The sequence below is a fragment of the Sphaerodactylus townsendi genome, linkage group LG03 (assembly GCF_021028975.2).
Source record: "Sphaerodactylus townsendi isolate TG3544 linkage group LG03, MPM_Stown_v2.3, whole genome shotgun sequence".
Lineage (NCBI taxonomy): Eukaryota > Metazoa > Chordata > Lepidosauria > Squamata > Sphaerodactylidae > Sphaerodactylus > Sphaerodactylus townsendi.
Window position 1 is genome coordinate 91,315,046 of NC_059427.1, and position 16,333 is coordinate 91,331,378.

Consider the following 16,333-nt stretch of genomic DNA (forward strand, 5'->3'; position numbering starts at 1 on the left):
AATCAGATTTCCCACAAAGGACTCAGAAAAATACAGCCACAACTGACATACAAAGTTCTTACCTTTGTTTCCTTAGAATTGCTAGAAGACTTCCCTTCAGTCTTCTTTTGTTTCGATGAGCTACTTTTGCTGCTGCCGCCTTCCTTATTATTGTTACTATTCGATTTCAAGGAAGAAGACTGACTGATGGTTCTTTTCCGAGAGACGTGCTCTTGCTTGGAATCTTTCTGGATGGCTGGGGTGGCGCAAGGAGAAGGGAGAAGATCCTTCTCTTTAACAGCACTTTGCTTTGAGGACCTGCAAAAAAGACAAGGAGATTTTCTCTTCATTCTCCTGCTTCATCAACTGCAAAGCAGATAACTTGCTTTACCACACTATTAAATTTCAGTTTGAAAAAGCAGACAATGGTTTTCAGCTCAAACAGCACCTGAAAAATTAACCAATAAGGCACCAGACTGAACAAAAAGGAGATGATCTAAAAGAACATTACAGCCTGGTTGTTGGCTCGGACTCCCCGACCCCACCCTCACTCACCAGCCAGCACCACATAGAAAAGAAGAAACCTGGCAACAAAGAAGACTGTGCACCACAAGCCCAGGGTGGTGGTGGCCCCAGGGGTCAAAAAGGGAAGTGGGCCAAGGCAGCGCAGCAGGTCTTCCCAAGCTCAGATGGCCAGGTCACTGGCCAGAGGTGACCTGCATAGGAACTGGCCTGCTCCAGGCCTCAACGCATCTGGCATCAAGCATGTTTGGCCCAGGGGAGACAAGGTACCAAGTCCCTCCCTCTCTGATCAAAGCCAGGCAAAGTGAACCCAGCAGGAGCTGGGGGTGGGGTTAAGGGAGGTAAGACAGAGGGTGTAAGAGAAGTTTAGATGGACTGTCAGAGAAGTGCAATCCTGGGTCAGGACAGAGAACCAGGAGATGGAGGAGGAGGTAGCTGGGTTGAGGCTTTCAAGGGGAGGGGAATTAAGCAGCCCCTTCAAGGAGGGAAGGACTTAGCTGACAGGTTCCTGATGCTCTGGGTAACCTGGCAGCCAGAGCAGGAAAAGAGTTGGGAGTTCTTCCCCAGCCTGAAGTCAACAACCAGTCCTCGGAGTTGGAGCTGGGCGGCAGAAGGGCGGAGCCAGCAAGGGGGGGGGGTGTCAGGGAAAGTGAATCACACTGGTAATGCAAAGGGGCTAAAATGCATCCTCCATCAATTTGCAGTTGGTTAATATTTTGCTCACTGAAACTTCCTTCATACTCCTTTGGATCATTGATTGGCAACAGAACATTTTCCCTGATTACAGAGAGAGCTTATTTGTGGCTCAGTGGCAAAATTCAGCTTTGCCCCAGGCATCCTTCTCAGCTTTTAATCAAGGTGTGGTAAAAAGCATGGCTTCAGTTTCACTTTCAAGAAATTATACTCCATACATAGTTACATCTCTCTTCTTAATTCTGTATGCAACAAGTACAGTAACGAGGAAATATACTTGCACAAAATGACTGCCTGACTGCATATGCCCCCTAACTGTGAAACCCTCCTAGATAATGCCACATTTATTATGAGGTCTCTGACCCATCACTAACAAAAGCAGGCATGTAAGCATGATTGTGTTTTTAAAATAAGGAAATAAGTGATAAAAACAAATCATTATGTTCTCTCAGTGACAACAGCAATGAATAAAAAATAGTGGTCATGATTCCGATAAGCACCCCATTCTCAATTTTTGGAGAATTGCTCTTACAATGTCATGGACTTTCCAAGCTGCCATTTAAACTACACAGAATTCAAAAGGAAAAGCAGTGGAGAGGGGGGTACATTTTCCTGAATTCCCTTTATACAGATAACACACCTTGTCAAAATTTGGTATTTTAAAAGTGTTATATCAATACTTTATCAGCACTCACTCTCTATTACTGGAAGTCTTGTGAACAGATGAAGGTTTTTCATCCAGTTTTGTTTTCTTGCTTTCAATAGCTCGGTTTTCTTCTGCATTCTAAAATAAAACAATCACGAGATATATCCATGGTCACTTCACATTAATTACCTGCAGCTATGTTTTACTGATCACTACAGTGAGTTAGCAAGCCATTTACAGCATTAAAATCAGCCAGCTAGTAATAGAAAAACTCTGCAAAAATATTACGTAGTTATTGTCAGCAGAATTTATTGACACTAATAGAGAGCAACAAAATATAGCCATCTTACTTGAGCAGTACAAAGAGGGTTGAAGCGTGACTTAAAGAGTTCATGAATGCAAATGTACAACAGCTCAATTTACTCCCACTACAGGCTATCAAAACAGTACTGGGCCTGACACTGCTAACACAAAAGCCTCCATTAGATACATCCACTAAGACAACAGGAAATGTATAGTAACAGTAAAATAAAAACCATAACTATCCTATGCAGAGTGATCCCAGTTCACACCAACCAAAATAAATGGATCTGTACTGGAATAACTCTGCATGGAATTGTACTGCAAAATGTTTTAAACTACATCAATAGGTATTTGTGAACTTACTACTTGCCGTGCAGCTGATAAGCAGTTGATCCTCAATCGTTGCCTCGTGGTGAGGTTTTCCATTTTGCACAGCCTTCCCCCACCCCCCAGGGACCTTCTATTCTCATTGGTTTCCCATCCCCGAAGTGTCTCTCCTCAGCCCAATCTGCCATTTTGTCTAGAAGTCTGATTCTTCCCTGTGCATGATGGGAAGTTGCCTGCCTTTTTAAATTTAATTTTTTTAATCCCACATTTTTTTATAGCTCATTGACCATGCGGGAAAACAACAACAAAAGGTCAACTCCTAAAAGTAACTTTTCTGCCAGTTCTAAGCAAGATTTCTCATGTTGCCACCTTTCTTTTCCCAGGGTCTTGCTCAGCAGTCTGGGGTTTCCTATAATTTTTTTTTTAAATGGAGCTGTTAAAAAAGAAATCCTTTTGTTGCTCTCCTCAATCCCGTGACAGAAGTAAGGCTGCTCACTGACTTTCCAAGAGTGATGATGCAAAAATAGTTTTCAAAGTAGTTATTTTCTCAACACCCCCACCCCCTCCAATGTTTCTGTTTCACTAGCTCACTTCACTGAGAGAAGAGACAGGCTGGTTTGGGAAGAGCAGGGGTGGGGGTGGGGGGTGGTGGAAAGGGAGGAACGAGCAAGAGGAAGAGAGGAATCTAACAGGCATGCTGCGCGGTCGCAGAAGATGGGGAAAAGGCCTGGTAAACCAAACTCTAACTTAAAGGGAATGTATGCTTTAAGCAAAGGAGACCACAATTGCGTAAATGGCCAATAATTTCGGTTTTTGTAAATTTCTCTTCATAGCATACGTTTTAAACCTTTCAATCATAAAAACAGGGGAAAGGACAAAATTATTCTTCCACATTCATTAATGTGGTACAAACATACTATACAATCTGATCAGAAAACAAGATTGCCAATACAGTTGAAATTAAGAAGATACATATATACTACCAAGAGCATTTACCTTTATTTTGGCACTTAATTGTGGAACACGGCTTTTTAGGTCTGTGTTTTGTAAGCAGAAGTCTCAGTTTAGCAAGGAAGAGTTCTAGGCCATCTGATAAAGCTAAGCCTCACATCCCTGGTCAGCATTACAGGGATAATAATATGACTAAGGGCTTGTTGTAACGAATGAACTAGCATATGTGGAGCACTCTAAACACCCTAAAGGCTATATAAATGCTACATTTTTATTTAGAACTGCCTTACAAAACAAAAATAATAAATACAAAGCATTAAAAGATATTAATTAAAATCCAGCAACAAAAACCCAGCCCAACATAAAACTATAGACCACAGAAACAGACCACTGACAGCTTAAAATAATCATTTCTAGACTACAATAGCATTAGAAGTTCAACCCTTTAATTAAAAGCTGAGGTGAACAGAAACATTTTGGTCTGACGCCTAAAAGAAAGCAACAGAGGCACCAGATGAGTCTCAACGGGCATGCCATATGCACGGTGCCACTGCTGAAAAAGCCCTGTCTCTGATTGCCACTTACCTCATCTATGAAGGCAGAGCACAGAGAATGGGGTTTGTGAAGCAGATCTTAATTGGTGAGCTGGACAATATGGGAAATGGTCATAGTACTGATGATCATAGCTACCAGATGGGTTTGGGAGATGCTGGTTCATAACAGTCCCACTGTCGCTATCATAATAAAGCCTTTTGTTTCTTAACCGTGTGTTTTCCAGGTAAAAGAAAATAACCAAATAAGTCTCTGCTTGACCTTCTTTTTGGATTCATATATAGGAGTACAGAATTAGAATGAACACTGGTCATCAATACGATATTAGGGCTAAAAGTGCGTCCTGCTTTTGAAATTAAAGGCACAAGGATCAAGTGTATTTGGAAAGAATACTAGAAAATGTTTCCCAGCCCCAGTAATCAACTAGCAAGAGAAAGGGAAGCTATCTACTGCCACTACCATAATAAAGCTGTTATTTCTTGACAGTGCCTTTTCAAGGAAAAAGATACATAATGTACCTCAGTTCAACGTAAGAATTCATATACAAATAGCCAGGTAAATCTGTAAATAAATCTTGGTTCAACTCCAAAATATATCCTAAGCAACCATAAAAAGCCTGGGACTGTTTGAAAGTAAAGCCACCAATGAATCCTGGATTTACTAAGTCAGGCAAAACATACCCCAAAGTGGCATCCTTAAAGAAAATCTAAACAGGGAAATGTGGTCAACAGTGAAATCACAGCAATGGGCTTAACACTGGAATAATTCTGCATGGGATAGCATTGCTAGGCTCTCTTCACAATGAAATGTGCAACAACTTTAAACAAAAGACAAGCATCAGTCCCAGTAATCAGGAACTGTTTATGTGATAAAGTTGCAGAAGTCTACAATGCAATAAACTAATGAGATCATGGAAGCCCTTCTCCCTGCCAACACAGATGTTCTAAAAATTAAATCTTCTTAGTATACATAGAAATCACCCAAGGGATTTTGCTTGTCATCTTTTTTTCTAAGTCCATTAGACTCCATTAACACAATTACCAATTAATAGATGTGCTGTCCATCAAATTAGAGATACATATTGAAGCAAATACCACCACGCCTTTTGATTAGAATGGCTAAACTATCAGTGGCAACACTTATCATTAGAAACATGCTTTTCCTTGCCTCATTAGTAAATTGGTAATATCAGCTCACTCAACAATTGTTCCACAACACACTCCTTTCTTTTAAAATAATTTTCCTTACAATCATGGAGCTGAAGGTATGTCTTGCTAAAATGAAGGCTGCCAAATAAACTCAACCGTTAGCAGAGCTCATTAGTCCTCTGTTTTGAAAACAAGACACGTTACCACATGTAAGATCATATGAAAATATCGTACTGAAAATATCGTACAGAATGAAAAATATCGTACTGAAAATATCATACCACATGAAAATATTGTACTGAAGACAGATTTGACATACCTTATGTTTCCTCTTGCCCTTGGTGGAAGTTTTGTCCGAAGATGTTTTCTGAGGCTCTCTGGGATGCTTCTCAGACACATTTTTCCTCTCAACTTTTGATGGGTCTGCATCTTTGTAAGGCTTCCCTGGTATTCTAGTTAAGAGGCTCAAGTCAATCTTCACAATAAGGGGATACCTTTCATCAGGATCACTGAGTGGGGAAAGGAGTTCCTTCTCTTCCATAGGAGAGAACATTCTTTGCCGTAAAAAGTTGTCATCCTCCTCCATGGAGGGCTTAACAGGAGTCCTATTGCTCTCAGAGTATTTGGGGGTTTGTGATGAAGGGGGCAGGCTCTCATTTTCATCAGAATCAGAAGATGAGGTACTAGTTTCTATAAATTCCTTGGATTTCTGGGACGATTTACCTGCAACCTTGCATTTCTTTTTCTCTGTTGTAGGCCGAGGGGAAGATTTGGGTTCTTTCTTTATGTTGGGCTTTCTGGAGCCCTTAGTGGCGGCCTTATGTCTGTTAGAAGGTATATTTGTTGCCATGTCCAAAGGGGTTTCACTTTCTATTTTCAGCCCCCCTCTAGGGGGCTCTTCCACAGATGGTTTGTCTGCCTTTTTGGGCTGTTTTTTCCCTACAGTCCTCCTTTGATTACTTTCACTCTGAGCAGGTGATTTCTGTCTACCACGACTGCTCTCGGATCCTTTCTGGGCAGCTTTGGAATCCCTCCCAGGAGTAGAAGAAATGGAATCTTTAGATCCGCTTTGATCTGTATATCCACTCCCTGAACTCTGATCTCTGCCCTCCTTTTTGTAGCTTTGTGTGGAAGGGATGTTACTGTCCACAGAAGAAGCTGGTGATACTTTATGTGGATTCACTTTGTTCAGCCAGTTGTCAAGCTGCCACCGATTTGCTGGAGGTGGTTCAGGCTAAAGAAAGAGGGGAACATTGGCAAAATGAGATATCCTGTGCAGCTAATAAACTGCATAAAACAACAAATCACAATTTTACTCCAGTCTTGCAAATCACAGCAGCATTGAGGAGGCTGCTACCTATGAAGGATGTGGCCTCTCATTCTTGCCTTAACTCTGTACTGTATTTTCCTGGGCAGGAAGCCATTTGCCATTTGTTTGCAGATCTGGGAGCAACTGCTTCTCTCCTCAGACACACAAATTAGTAGCAAATTGCTCGGCAGTCTTAGGATTGGATCTTAGGTAATAGATATGGTGGCAAAACAAATCTTTCTGCATTCCTCTTTCCCGCAGCACTCTCTTAAATAACACCTGAAAAGCACCTTCCATGGGTCAAGAGTCCTTTGAGAATAATATGTGATGCAAGATGAAAGACTGAGTTCACTGATAAGGCCAGCCTTAAAATTATTGCTATATTTTTAATGTCTGAATTACTAATACCAAAAGGATACCTCACTGGTCATTTGAAAGCCATAAACAACAACAACCCTACCTCTGGAGTTGCACTCTGTGATGGCTCATTGGCCTCGCTGTCGCTAGAACTACTTTCACTTTCAGAGTCCGAACCAGAACTGCTCTCGGATCCACTATGACTGCTCGAGTCATCCCTGGAATTATCCGCCCCTTCACTTGTATGTTGAGATGGCTCAGAATTACTGGGAGATGATAAAAGAACACAAAGTTATGTTACCTTTTTTTAAAAAAAAAATCACTGTAACTTTGACATGTAATAAATATAAAGATTAATAAGAAAAGCTGTTGGTGATTTTCCCAAGCAGATGAAGAATATGACAAGCAGCTATAGATGAAATCCTGATTACCTCTTCTTTTAAATAAAGAACTAAAATTCTAAATGTGAATTCATGAATAGTTAAATTGTCTGGGGTCTAGACCTCTGGACTTCTCCAACCGCCCCAGCAACCCCTCCTCAAGCCACTTACCTGCAAGGCTTGGCAAGCTGCAGCAGCAGCCCAAGGAGGTGGGAGAGTCAGGCAGCTGCTATCCCAGGCCAGGGCCAGCAAAGGTGGAGCTTGTCCAGAGCCCCGCTCAGCATGAAACAGGCCCAGTAACAGGAATAGCCCTTTCCTCCCAGGAGGCAAAGAGCAGAGGAAAGGCCAGCAGGAAGAGCCCAACCAAAGGGGCGGGCTCAGGGGTAGGGCTACAGGGGAGAAGGAAGTTGATGGCTACTTCAGGGAGCCAGAAGGTCAGGAAGGAGAAGGCTAGTTGGTGGCTACCTGCTGTAAGGCCAGTCAACCACTAGCCACAGCTCACAGGGACGCTACCCAGGTTGAGAATATCTGAGACCCGAGGAAGGTCCCTGCGGTGATGGGAGCACTGTGGCTGAGATCATGACAAAATACCATGGTATTTCCACAAAGTCAGTCTGGTGCACTGACGATGCCTGAGGATGCCTGAGTTTCACTAAGAGCAGGTGCACTCTGATCTGGAGGAACCAGGTTTGATTCTCCGCTCTGCAGCTTAAATTGTGGAGGCTTATCTGGGGAATTCAGATTAGCCTGTACACTCCCACACACACCAGCTGGGTGACCCTGGGCTAGTCACAGCTTTTCGGAGCTCTCTCAGCCCCACCCACCTCACAGGGTGTTTGTTGTGAGGGGGGAAGGGCAAGGAGATTGTAAGCCCCTTTGAGTCTCCTACAGGAGAGAAAGGGGGGATATAAATCCAAACTCCTCTTCTTCTTCACTAACAAGAGAAACCTAAGCTCAAATCTCTCATCATTAGTGAGACTCACTGGATACCCTGGACCAGTTACTCTCTCTTAGTTTAAACTACCTCCAAGGGGTGTTGCAAGGATAATCTTAGAAGAGGGAACCTTATACACACAGCTCAAAGTAAAGCCATGACACAGATAAACAATAATGCTGTATCAATAATGCCTACCTCCCAGGTGTACCTCTTGGAACCGTCTTATCAGAATCCTGTAATTAAAGCATTATATTATCCATAAAAACAGAAGAGAAAATTACAGAATTAGCATCTCGTCTACCTTACTCTAGCATCTATAAAATGCTGCTCAATGGTAAGGGAAAAGATGCAATAATTATTACCCACATAAAGTGTTGTTCATAAGAGTATAGTTTATGAAACTGAAAATACAGTTTTTAATTTGGTAATCTTTAAACTCAAGAATAGACAGATATCAACAAAAGATCAATTAAAGGAGGATGGTATTACTTCCAGTCTCTCTTGACAGGCCATGTTTGTCAATTTAGAATGTACAATATGGCTTTGTCTCCTACATTCCCAAAATAACTCTGACTATTTTTATTATGCTCTCAAAAATACTTCTAGCACGTACCTGCTCACCATCACTGTCTTCACTACTGGTAACTATTAGGTCATTTATCAGCACACTAGGTAAGAGAAAAAAAAGGGGGACAAGGTTTTCAAAAAGCATTTTCTGCTATTTACTATAATGTTTTAAGAAATTAACTCACTGTATGACAATGCCATTAATTTTCCTCTATTTTCATACTGTGTTTATGAGAGCACACAAAACATTCTGAAATGTTCACATTACAAGATAATATTACAAGAGATCAGGACATAAGTAGTGCAACTCTATCCAATTACACCTGGCTATGCCCACTGACTTCAATGGATTTTTAAAAACTGTAACTCATTTTAGGACTGCAACAATCCAATCAGCACTATATCAGATTAATCTACAAAACAAAATGCATGAAGAACTAGATGCAAGCATAGTTGTATCTTGTAACACCATGAGCCAGTGATGCAGTGGTACAAGAAACCACAACAAGGATATTTCATCAGTGTAGTGTCTTTGGATAGTTCAATTGGACTAGGAAGTTTTTTACCATGCAATCTGAAAGTAAATAAAGTAGCAACATGGTGTGGACTGCATAGGGGGTGGGAGCATCAAACAGAATCTTCTCCACATTGCCAAGACTACAGACCCCACCACAAGAGATGAATATTTAACCTGAAAGCATGAGCACCAAGTGCAAAGGCACTCTTCCAAAGATACAATTGGCAAAAACAAAAAGAATAAAGTCTGGTCTACACCAGGAAAGGTTGTTGACACAGAATACAAGTGAATAAGGTCATAAAAAGGAAGGAGACAGTAGAATATAGCGAATGATAAAAACTGAATAAATGGCCAAGCAACAAATGCTGGTCTAGCTGATCGCCTGATTGATGCAGCACTCATAATATCTGGTTCTCTATTAAAAAATCTGGTTTCCTTCAGAAAATGAGAAAGTATAATTTACTGTTACATAAACAAGCTAGGGAGATCTTCATGTTCATATGCTCCCTTAGATACTTCTTCGTTTGCAGCACACTACAGTTTGCCATTGCATCTATACTGGTAAAATATGGTTTATGCTAGTCTCACAAACCAAGATTCCAAGCTGAGAATTTATTAGCAATATACATAATACTTTTGCGCATTCAGTCAGTACATGCAGAGGGGGTCTGGGTATAAGTATGCTGGCCTCATCCCTATGTGAACACCTTGTGGCACCTTCACTTTCTCCGTGCATAGGTGTCATATTCACATGCTGGTAATTTTATTTATTAAAATATTTACATCTACCATTCCTCTTGGCTCAAGGCAACTTACAAATTATAATTAAAATCATCACAATTTAAAACCAACAAAATAGCCTCCAATGACCACACACCCCTTGGAGGCAAGAGCAGGTCCACCATACTCGCTCTCCATGTGTTGACTGAAAATGCTGAAAAGTTGTGTGTATTGGGCTACTGTAGTTTAGAATCCTGGTTTATAAGGCAAAAACTAATCATGACTTGCCAACGATGGTTTGCTATGAACCAGGAAATACCTAACTATGTAGTCCCATGTGAAGGAGGTAGGGATGCATGAGCTCTCTATTCCCAAGGCTTCTTAAAAGCATCTCTGAAATGAGCTACTGTAATGACAGAAAACTATTCGGTTCACCATTTATCTAAAAAACTGTATTGAAATATACTAAATATACTAAACAGAACTGAAGGGATAGGAAATAACCAAATTTCTTTCATTCTTTACTATATTGCTGCCCTTCTAACATTTCATTCAACAAATGCAACCAAACAAAATATCAGTATTAACAAGGATTTAAGAGCCACGCTCGACAACACTGTAAAAAACATAGAATCTTACTCTCGCTGGTTTGATTCACATCTGTAAGGAGGGGAAAAACAAAAATAGGGTTTAAAATGTTCAACATGACAGGTAGTTTTGGAACTAACAATAGGTTCTAACTACACCAATTTAGTACACTTGGCTAATCTTTCCCACAAAAGCCACGTAAAGAGATATAGTCGCCTCAACTTCAACATTAAAGGGCAAAAGCATCATTAAGATAGTGGACAAATATTACACTATACCCATCTGGCCCAGACTCCATACCTCTGAGTGTGTCACATATATTTGAATGTGTCACATATATGGAGTGATTCAGAAACCTTCAAGGCAACAGCAGGTTTCTACTCAAAATGGGGGAAAAAACCCATGAGTAAATTCTGCAAATACATAGGTAATGGGAAAACCCAGAAAAGCAATTGTTTTAAATTGTGGGAATCAGCTTTAAAAACTGTTCATGTGACCTGCTCAGACTTGCATATTAATTAATGCAGCAGCAAGAGCATCTGGTTCTGGGCTGACTTATTAATGTGAATAACAGTTCTACCATAAGCATGCACTGAGAGGAGGAAATTAGAAACTATATGCTAAGCAACCTATGCTTCTTTGTAAAAGTTACACTACTGACGATGCAACTCTATAACTTCTAAGAAGACGATTTTCCCACCATGAATCTCTGCACAAAATATTCATAAACACTGCAAAAGAAACTGAAATTCCTTTATGATGAACACTTACGATTTAGACTGATGGCTATTGGATGCTTTTGAAGAAGGATTGTATCTTTCTGAAGGTAAAAAGAAAATAACTGCTTGAAGTTTAATTAGACAACATAAAGACACAGTGCAAGCAGGTGTTGTCCAGCACAGTCTGCCAATGCACCTGAGTCCTGATGCAATAGTCTTTTTTTATTCTTGACTCAGCACCCTAAGTAGCATAATTCAGCATTGTTGACTCACCAATCAATTATGCACAAGACCTATTACTACAATTTTGTCTCATTAATAACTAGCATATCGTTAATCAAGTTTCTCTAGAACAGATTAATTCTAGGGGTGCGAGAAAAGAAATTGGTAAAATTCGGATGAAGTAGCCGTGGTGCTTTCACTGAGCCCCATATAGAGGTTGGAGGTGGCGGCTAATGGTGCACAATGAGGACCCAGAAGTGGCAGTAGAACAGAGCTGCACATTGGGCCTGGTTTAGCTGAGCCCGACATGCAGCTTTGCATGGCCCACTATCTCCGAACCCCACATGGAGCCCAGAGAGTTCTGCACTGACTTGGCCAACAGATAAGTAAGCGGGAGAAAAGATTTCCCCCAGTCTTTTTTAAATTGAATGGCGGAGGGGTCAAAGTAGCCCAAAAACTGCTTTAAAAATTGGCATTATGCGGGATCTATATTTTTGGCCCCCTTCGCCATTTTTACAGAGCTTTATTTCTATTTAACAGAGCTATTTTACAGAGTAAAATTTTACAGAGCTTTATTTCTATTTAATTCTACACTTAATTCCACATTTGAGAGAAGCTAGACACTGTAACAGATGAAACACTTATCTAATTCCATGCGTTTATCCAGTAGTATCAAAAAACTCACAGCAGCATTATTATCACCTCACCAGCTAACTAAGCAAGGATCTCCAAGACAAAAAGTAATATGTAGTACTGCAAACATGCCTCATTTTTGCATGCTCGCCAAAAAATAACAAAAATAACAACAAATAACAAAAATAACAGAAATAATTAACAGGACTTGTTTTGAATTCCATGTCTATCTCAGATGGAGTATATTAACACATTTTGTGATGTTAAAAGATGCTCTGGTAGGACTGTAAGTACTGTGGGACTGCCAAGTTACAAAAAAATTGGAAAATGCTACTAATTCATTAGGCACTATTATGCTGCTATCAGTAACTTAATTACCATTCCCAAAAGGGCTCTAAGTGGATGTGAGCAACTGTCATTAGACTGTGCCAATGTAGTTGGACTGGAGCAGGGTAAGTTGGTTGCTAGCAGCATACTGTTCCCCATGTCCTGAGTGGGTGCACAAATGGAGTACCAAACATTTGTTATGGTATGGCTCTCACTGTGAGTTACAAATATTAAGCTTTTTCTCCAGTGACTTTTTCAAATTCAGGTTTCTAGTAAAGTTTTTTCTCATAGTGCATCAAAACAACTGAGACTGAACCGAGTTTGGATTCAGTGGCAGTAAGCAAATAATGACCAGCAAATCATGTATAGTTTTTGGTGTTTTCCAACAGCCTGTGCTCTTGTATTTTCCCCCCCAATAAATGTCATGTATACACATGGCACCACCAAAAGGGCTTCCTTCCATATGCATTCAGAATAAGCAGCTTGACAATGGTTGGGTCCAGATGTCATCAAGTTAAAGGTTGATTTCTATGGCCTTCTGTGCATGAGATTGAGAGGGAGAGAAATCTTCCTTTCTTTCCTTTTTGGTGTGAGATAACTATTGTTTCCTAAAACATCCAAATCAGGCACTCTAAACTCACACTAATTAAATTTTCCCTGCTTGAAAGAATACCACTGGTAAACATTTATTCAGATAATAAGTCTTATACAACAAAAATATTTTGAATAAAGCTCCTTAAATAACATAGATTATAAAAATGATATATATAAGCAACTTACTTTGTTCTGCAGTGCCAAAATTTGACTGCTGAGTTTCCTGAAAAAACACCAAAAGTTACTTTTCTCTTACAGGTAAAAAAGTATTGAAAGACTGTTCTCCCTACAGAGACAGGATTTAAACTGGATCAAGATGGGCGCCCAGCCGGTTCCCAGGAAGTGACGAAAAACTACATCCTGTCTCCCTGAGAACGAGCTGGGAAACACACATCCAGATGTCCTCCCCCTCCAGTAGAAATACAGTTTCAGTCATGTTTGTCTCCAGTTAATTTTATATTCCCTAGCTGGAATTTTAATCCCAGACTATCTGAACCTATTCCAAAATAAAGAGGATACACAAAATTTTAAGAGTTGTTTTATTGAGTGTTTATTAGCTGCTCCAAAAACCATATGTCTAGGAAGCATATCAGAAATAAATCACTGTCAATCACTCTACTTCAAGAGGCATATGAAACTGTGTTTCATAATGATCCACATTCAGATAAATACAGTTGCATATGTTCAGTCACCTCATGAAAAATGAAAAAACACTGATAGAAAAAAGAGCTAATGCTGGGAGAAAAAGTTTACTGTGACAGAATAAAAACCATAAACAGTCTAACACATGTTACTATGAAGGTAATGTTCCTTAAATATCAAATTTCCTGTAAACAATATGGACCAAGGTAGAGTTGGTCTGCAATTATGTCCAGAAAGTTACTAGCCCATAAAAGTCAGCACTGGCCTGCCTTCTAATACATTAGCCATCTGTAGGACATAAGCTTTGATTGGGTATGTATGCAGGCAATAACCATACAAACCGTAAATGCTTCCCAGCCTGGAAGCAATTCTAACTTGCCACAAATAATCAGCTACTGACAAGCCTGAACCAGCCAGTAAATATCCAACTCATGCTTAACAACGTAGAATTGTGAACAAATAACTTTCCTATGCACTTATCAAGATGGGGTTAAATGAATAACACAAAAAACTGAACCATGTATGATTATTTCATGAAACTCACTGTCACTGGTAATTTATGTAGTTTTATTAAAACTAAGAAAACTGAATTGGGGGGGATGAGACAAATGGACAGCATACACAACATATTCATGAAATTGAGACAAATACTCACCCACAGTAATAAAAATGAGGACCCCAGTGCAAAGCTATTGTTTGTTCTCCAGGAAATAAGTTAGTACTTAAGAGTTGGATCTAGGAAATCATTTCCTCTAACAGAAGCCATTATCATTTGCAAACCTAAATTTCTCTGCTTCCTTTCTTCTATGCAACAAACTGATCTCTCCGAAATGCCGCTCCTGTGGGTCAAGAGCTATACACTTTTCAACAAAAATAACTAAGAAGAATTGTAACTTCATCCACCACATGCTGAACTGTCTTTGTTTTAGAATGCTCTGCTTAGGTCAGTGATGGCGAGCCTTTTTGAGACCGAGTGCCCAAATTGCAACCCAAAACTCACTTATTCATCGCAAAGTGCCAACCCGGAAATTTAATCTGAATGCTGAGGTTTTAGTTTAGAAAAAACTGGTTGGCTCCCTCTTCCTACGCCCCACCCGCTTGAGCAGGGGCCAGCCTGCTCTAGTCTCTAGCAAGTCCTGCGCGCACTGCTCTGTGCCTCTCTAGCATCTCTGCCTCCTCTGCACCCCCCCCCCCCTCGGGCAGCAGTCACCCGGAGAACAGGCATCAGACCCACCAGCCAAGTCCTCCCTGCTCACTGCGGTGTGCGCACATCGTTCTCAGAGGCCCAGACCAGCCTAGATGTGTGTGTGGGCGGGAAGTGATTTTTTGCCCCCCACATGATGAACTCTGTGTGTGTGTGCCCACAGAGAGGGCTCCGAGTGCCACCTCTGGCACCCGTGCCATAGGTTAGCCATCACTGACTTAGGTCATAGTGCCTACCTAGTCCTGTCAAGTAGGCACAAGGATTCCAGCAGAACATTCTAAAACAAAGATGGTCCAGCACATGGCGAATAAAGTTACTTAGTTCTTTTTGTTGAAAAGAATGTACCCAGGAACAACATGAGGGGTAAACAAGAGGTTTGTAGCAGGAAGATGTGGAATCAGCAAAAATTCTCCTTCTCTCTTATAGATGCAGAAATCATTTGGATGCAACCCATGATATTAATTTGGACATTCATATCAAAAGGAATAGCTTTCTCTTTCAGCAAGTCATTAAAATTCCTTTTGAAAAAAAACAAAAAGGGTTGAATCAACAAAATTACTGCTTTTGCACCCAAAAATTATTATTAAACAGAAAAAGGATCCATTTACCATCATGAAAATCTGAACTGCCATATATACTCGTGTATAAGTCGACCTGAGTATAAGTTGAGGCACCTAGTTTTGCCACAAAAAATTGGGAAAACTTATTGAGTCATGTATAAGTCGAGGGTGGGAAATGCAGCAGCCAGAGGCACAGAGCAGGGCGCCGCTGCCATTCCCCCTCTGCCTCAGGGAGAAAGCAGCTGCCTTCTCCCTGGGGCAAAGGGGGTTCCCTGCTCAGCGCCCCCCCCCCCCGCGGCGCCCCCCCCCCCCTTACTTTAGCAAACGGAGCAGGCTGGTGAAGAGGCCTGCCTCTGTTCCCTTCCAGCTTCAAACGACTTGGTGGGAACTACATTTCCCAGGGTCTCCTGGGAAATTTAGCTCCCAGCAGGCTTTTATCAGCCTGGAAGGGAGCACAGGCAGGCCTCTTCTCAAGCCTGCTCCGTTTGCTAAAGTAAGGGGGGGGGCGTCCCGGGGGCCACCCTTGAAAAATCACTTACTTGCGTATAAGTCAAGGGGGGCATTTTTCAGCCAAAAAAAGGGCTGAAAAACATGACTTATGCACAAGTATGTACGATAAATGAAAATGTAACTAGAATTGTCCAAAACAAAGTTGTTTTAATGTGAGTGCACATTATAGATAAGTTGCAGCAATTCTGCCCTGACCTGGATACCTGAGGCTAGCCTAATCTCATTAGATCTCAGAAGCCAAGCAAGGTTGACCCTGGCTAGTATCTGGATAGAAGACCACCAAGGAAGTCCAGGGTCATGATGAGAGGCAAACTACCTCTGAATGTCTCTTGCCTCAAAACTCTACTGGGGTCATTATAAGTCAGCTGTGACTTAACAGGCAAAAAAGAGAGAGTCAATTTTAAACATCTATATACAGCAACCCTA

The 16,333-nt window shown here is 40.9% G+C and overlaps 1 protein-coding gene across 5 annotated transcripts in view; it reads right to left on the bottom strand.

Annotated features, from left to right (window-relative positions):
• AFF4 (AF4/FMR2 family member 4) overlaps positions 1-16,333 on the bottom strand; it is a 61,950-nt gene that overhangs the window by 13,964 nt on the left and 31,653 nt on the right. For 4 of the 5 annotated variants that reach the window (XM_048487885.1, XM_048487884.1, XM_048487882.1 and 1 more), the window contains 9 exons: positions 13,178-13,214; positions 11,268-11,316; positions 10,548-10,568; positions 8,718-8,772; positions 8,300-8,337; positions 6,891-7,053; positions 5,441-6,355; positions 1,890-1,978; positions 63-297 (listed from right to left, as the gene is read on the bottom strand). In XM_048487885.1, the coding sequence (XP_048343842.1) occupies positions 63-297; positions 1,890-1,978; positions 5,441-6,355; positions 6,891-7,053; positions 8,300-8,337; positions 8,718-8,772; positions 10,548-10,568; positions 11,268-11,316; positions 13,178-13,214 (1,602 nt within the window). The remainder of the gene's footprint in view (positions 1-62; positions 298-1,889; positions 1,979-5,440; positions 6,356-6,890; positions 7,054-8,299; positions 8,338-8,717; positions 8,773-10,547; positions 10,569-11,267; positions 11,317-13,177; positions 13,215-16,333) is intronic. The other variant, XM_048487886.1, reaches the window with a different exon arrangement.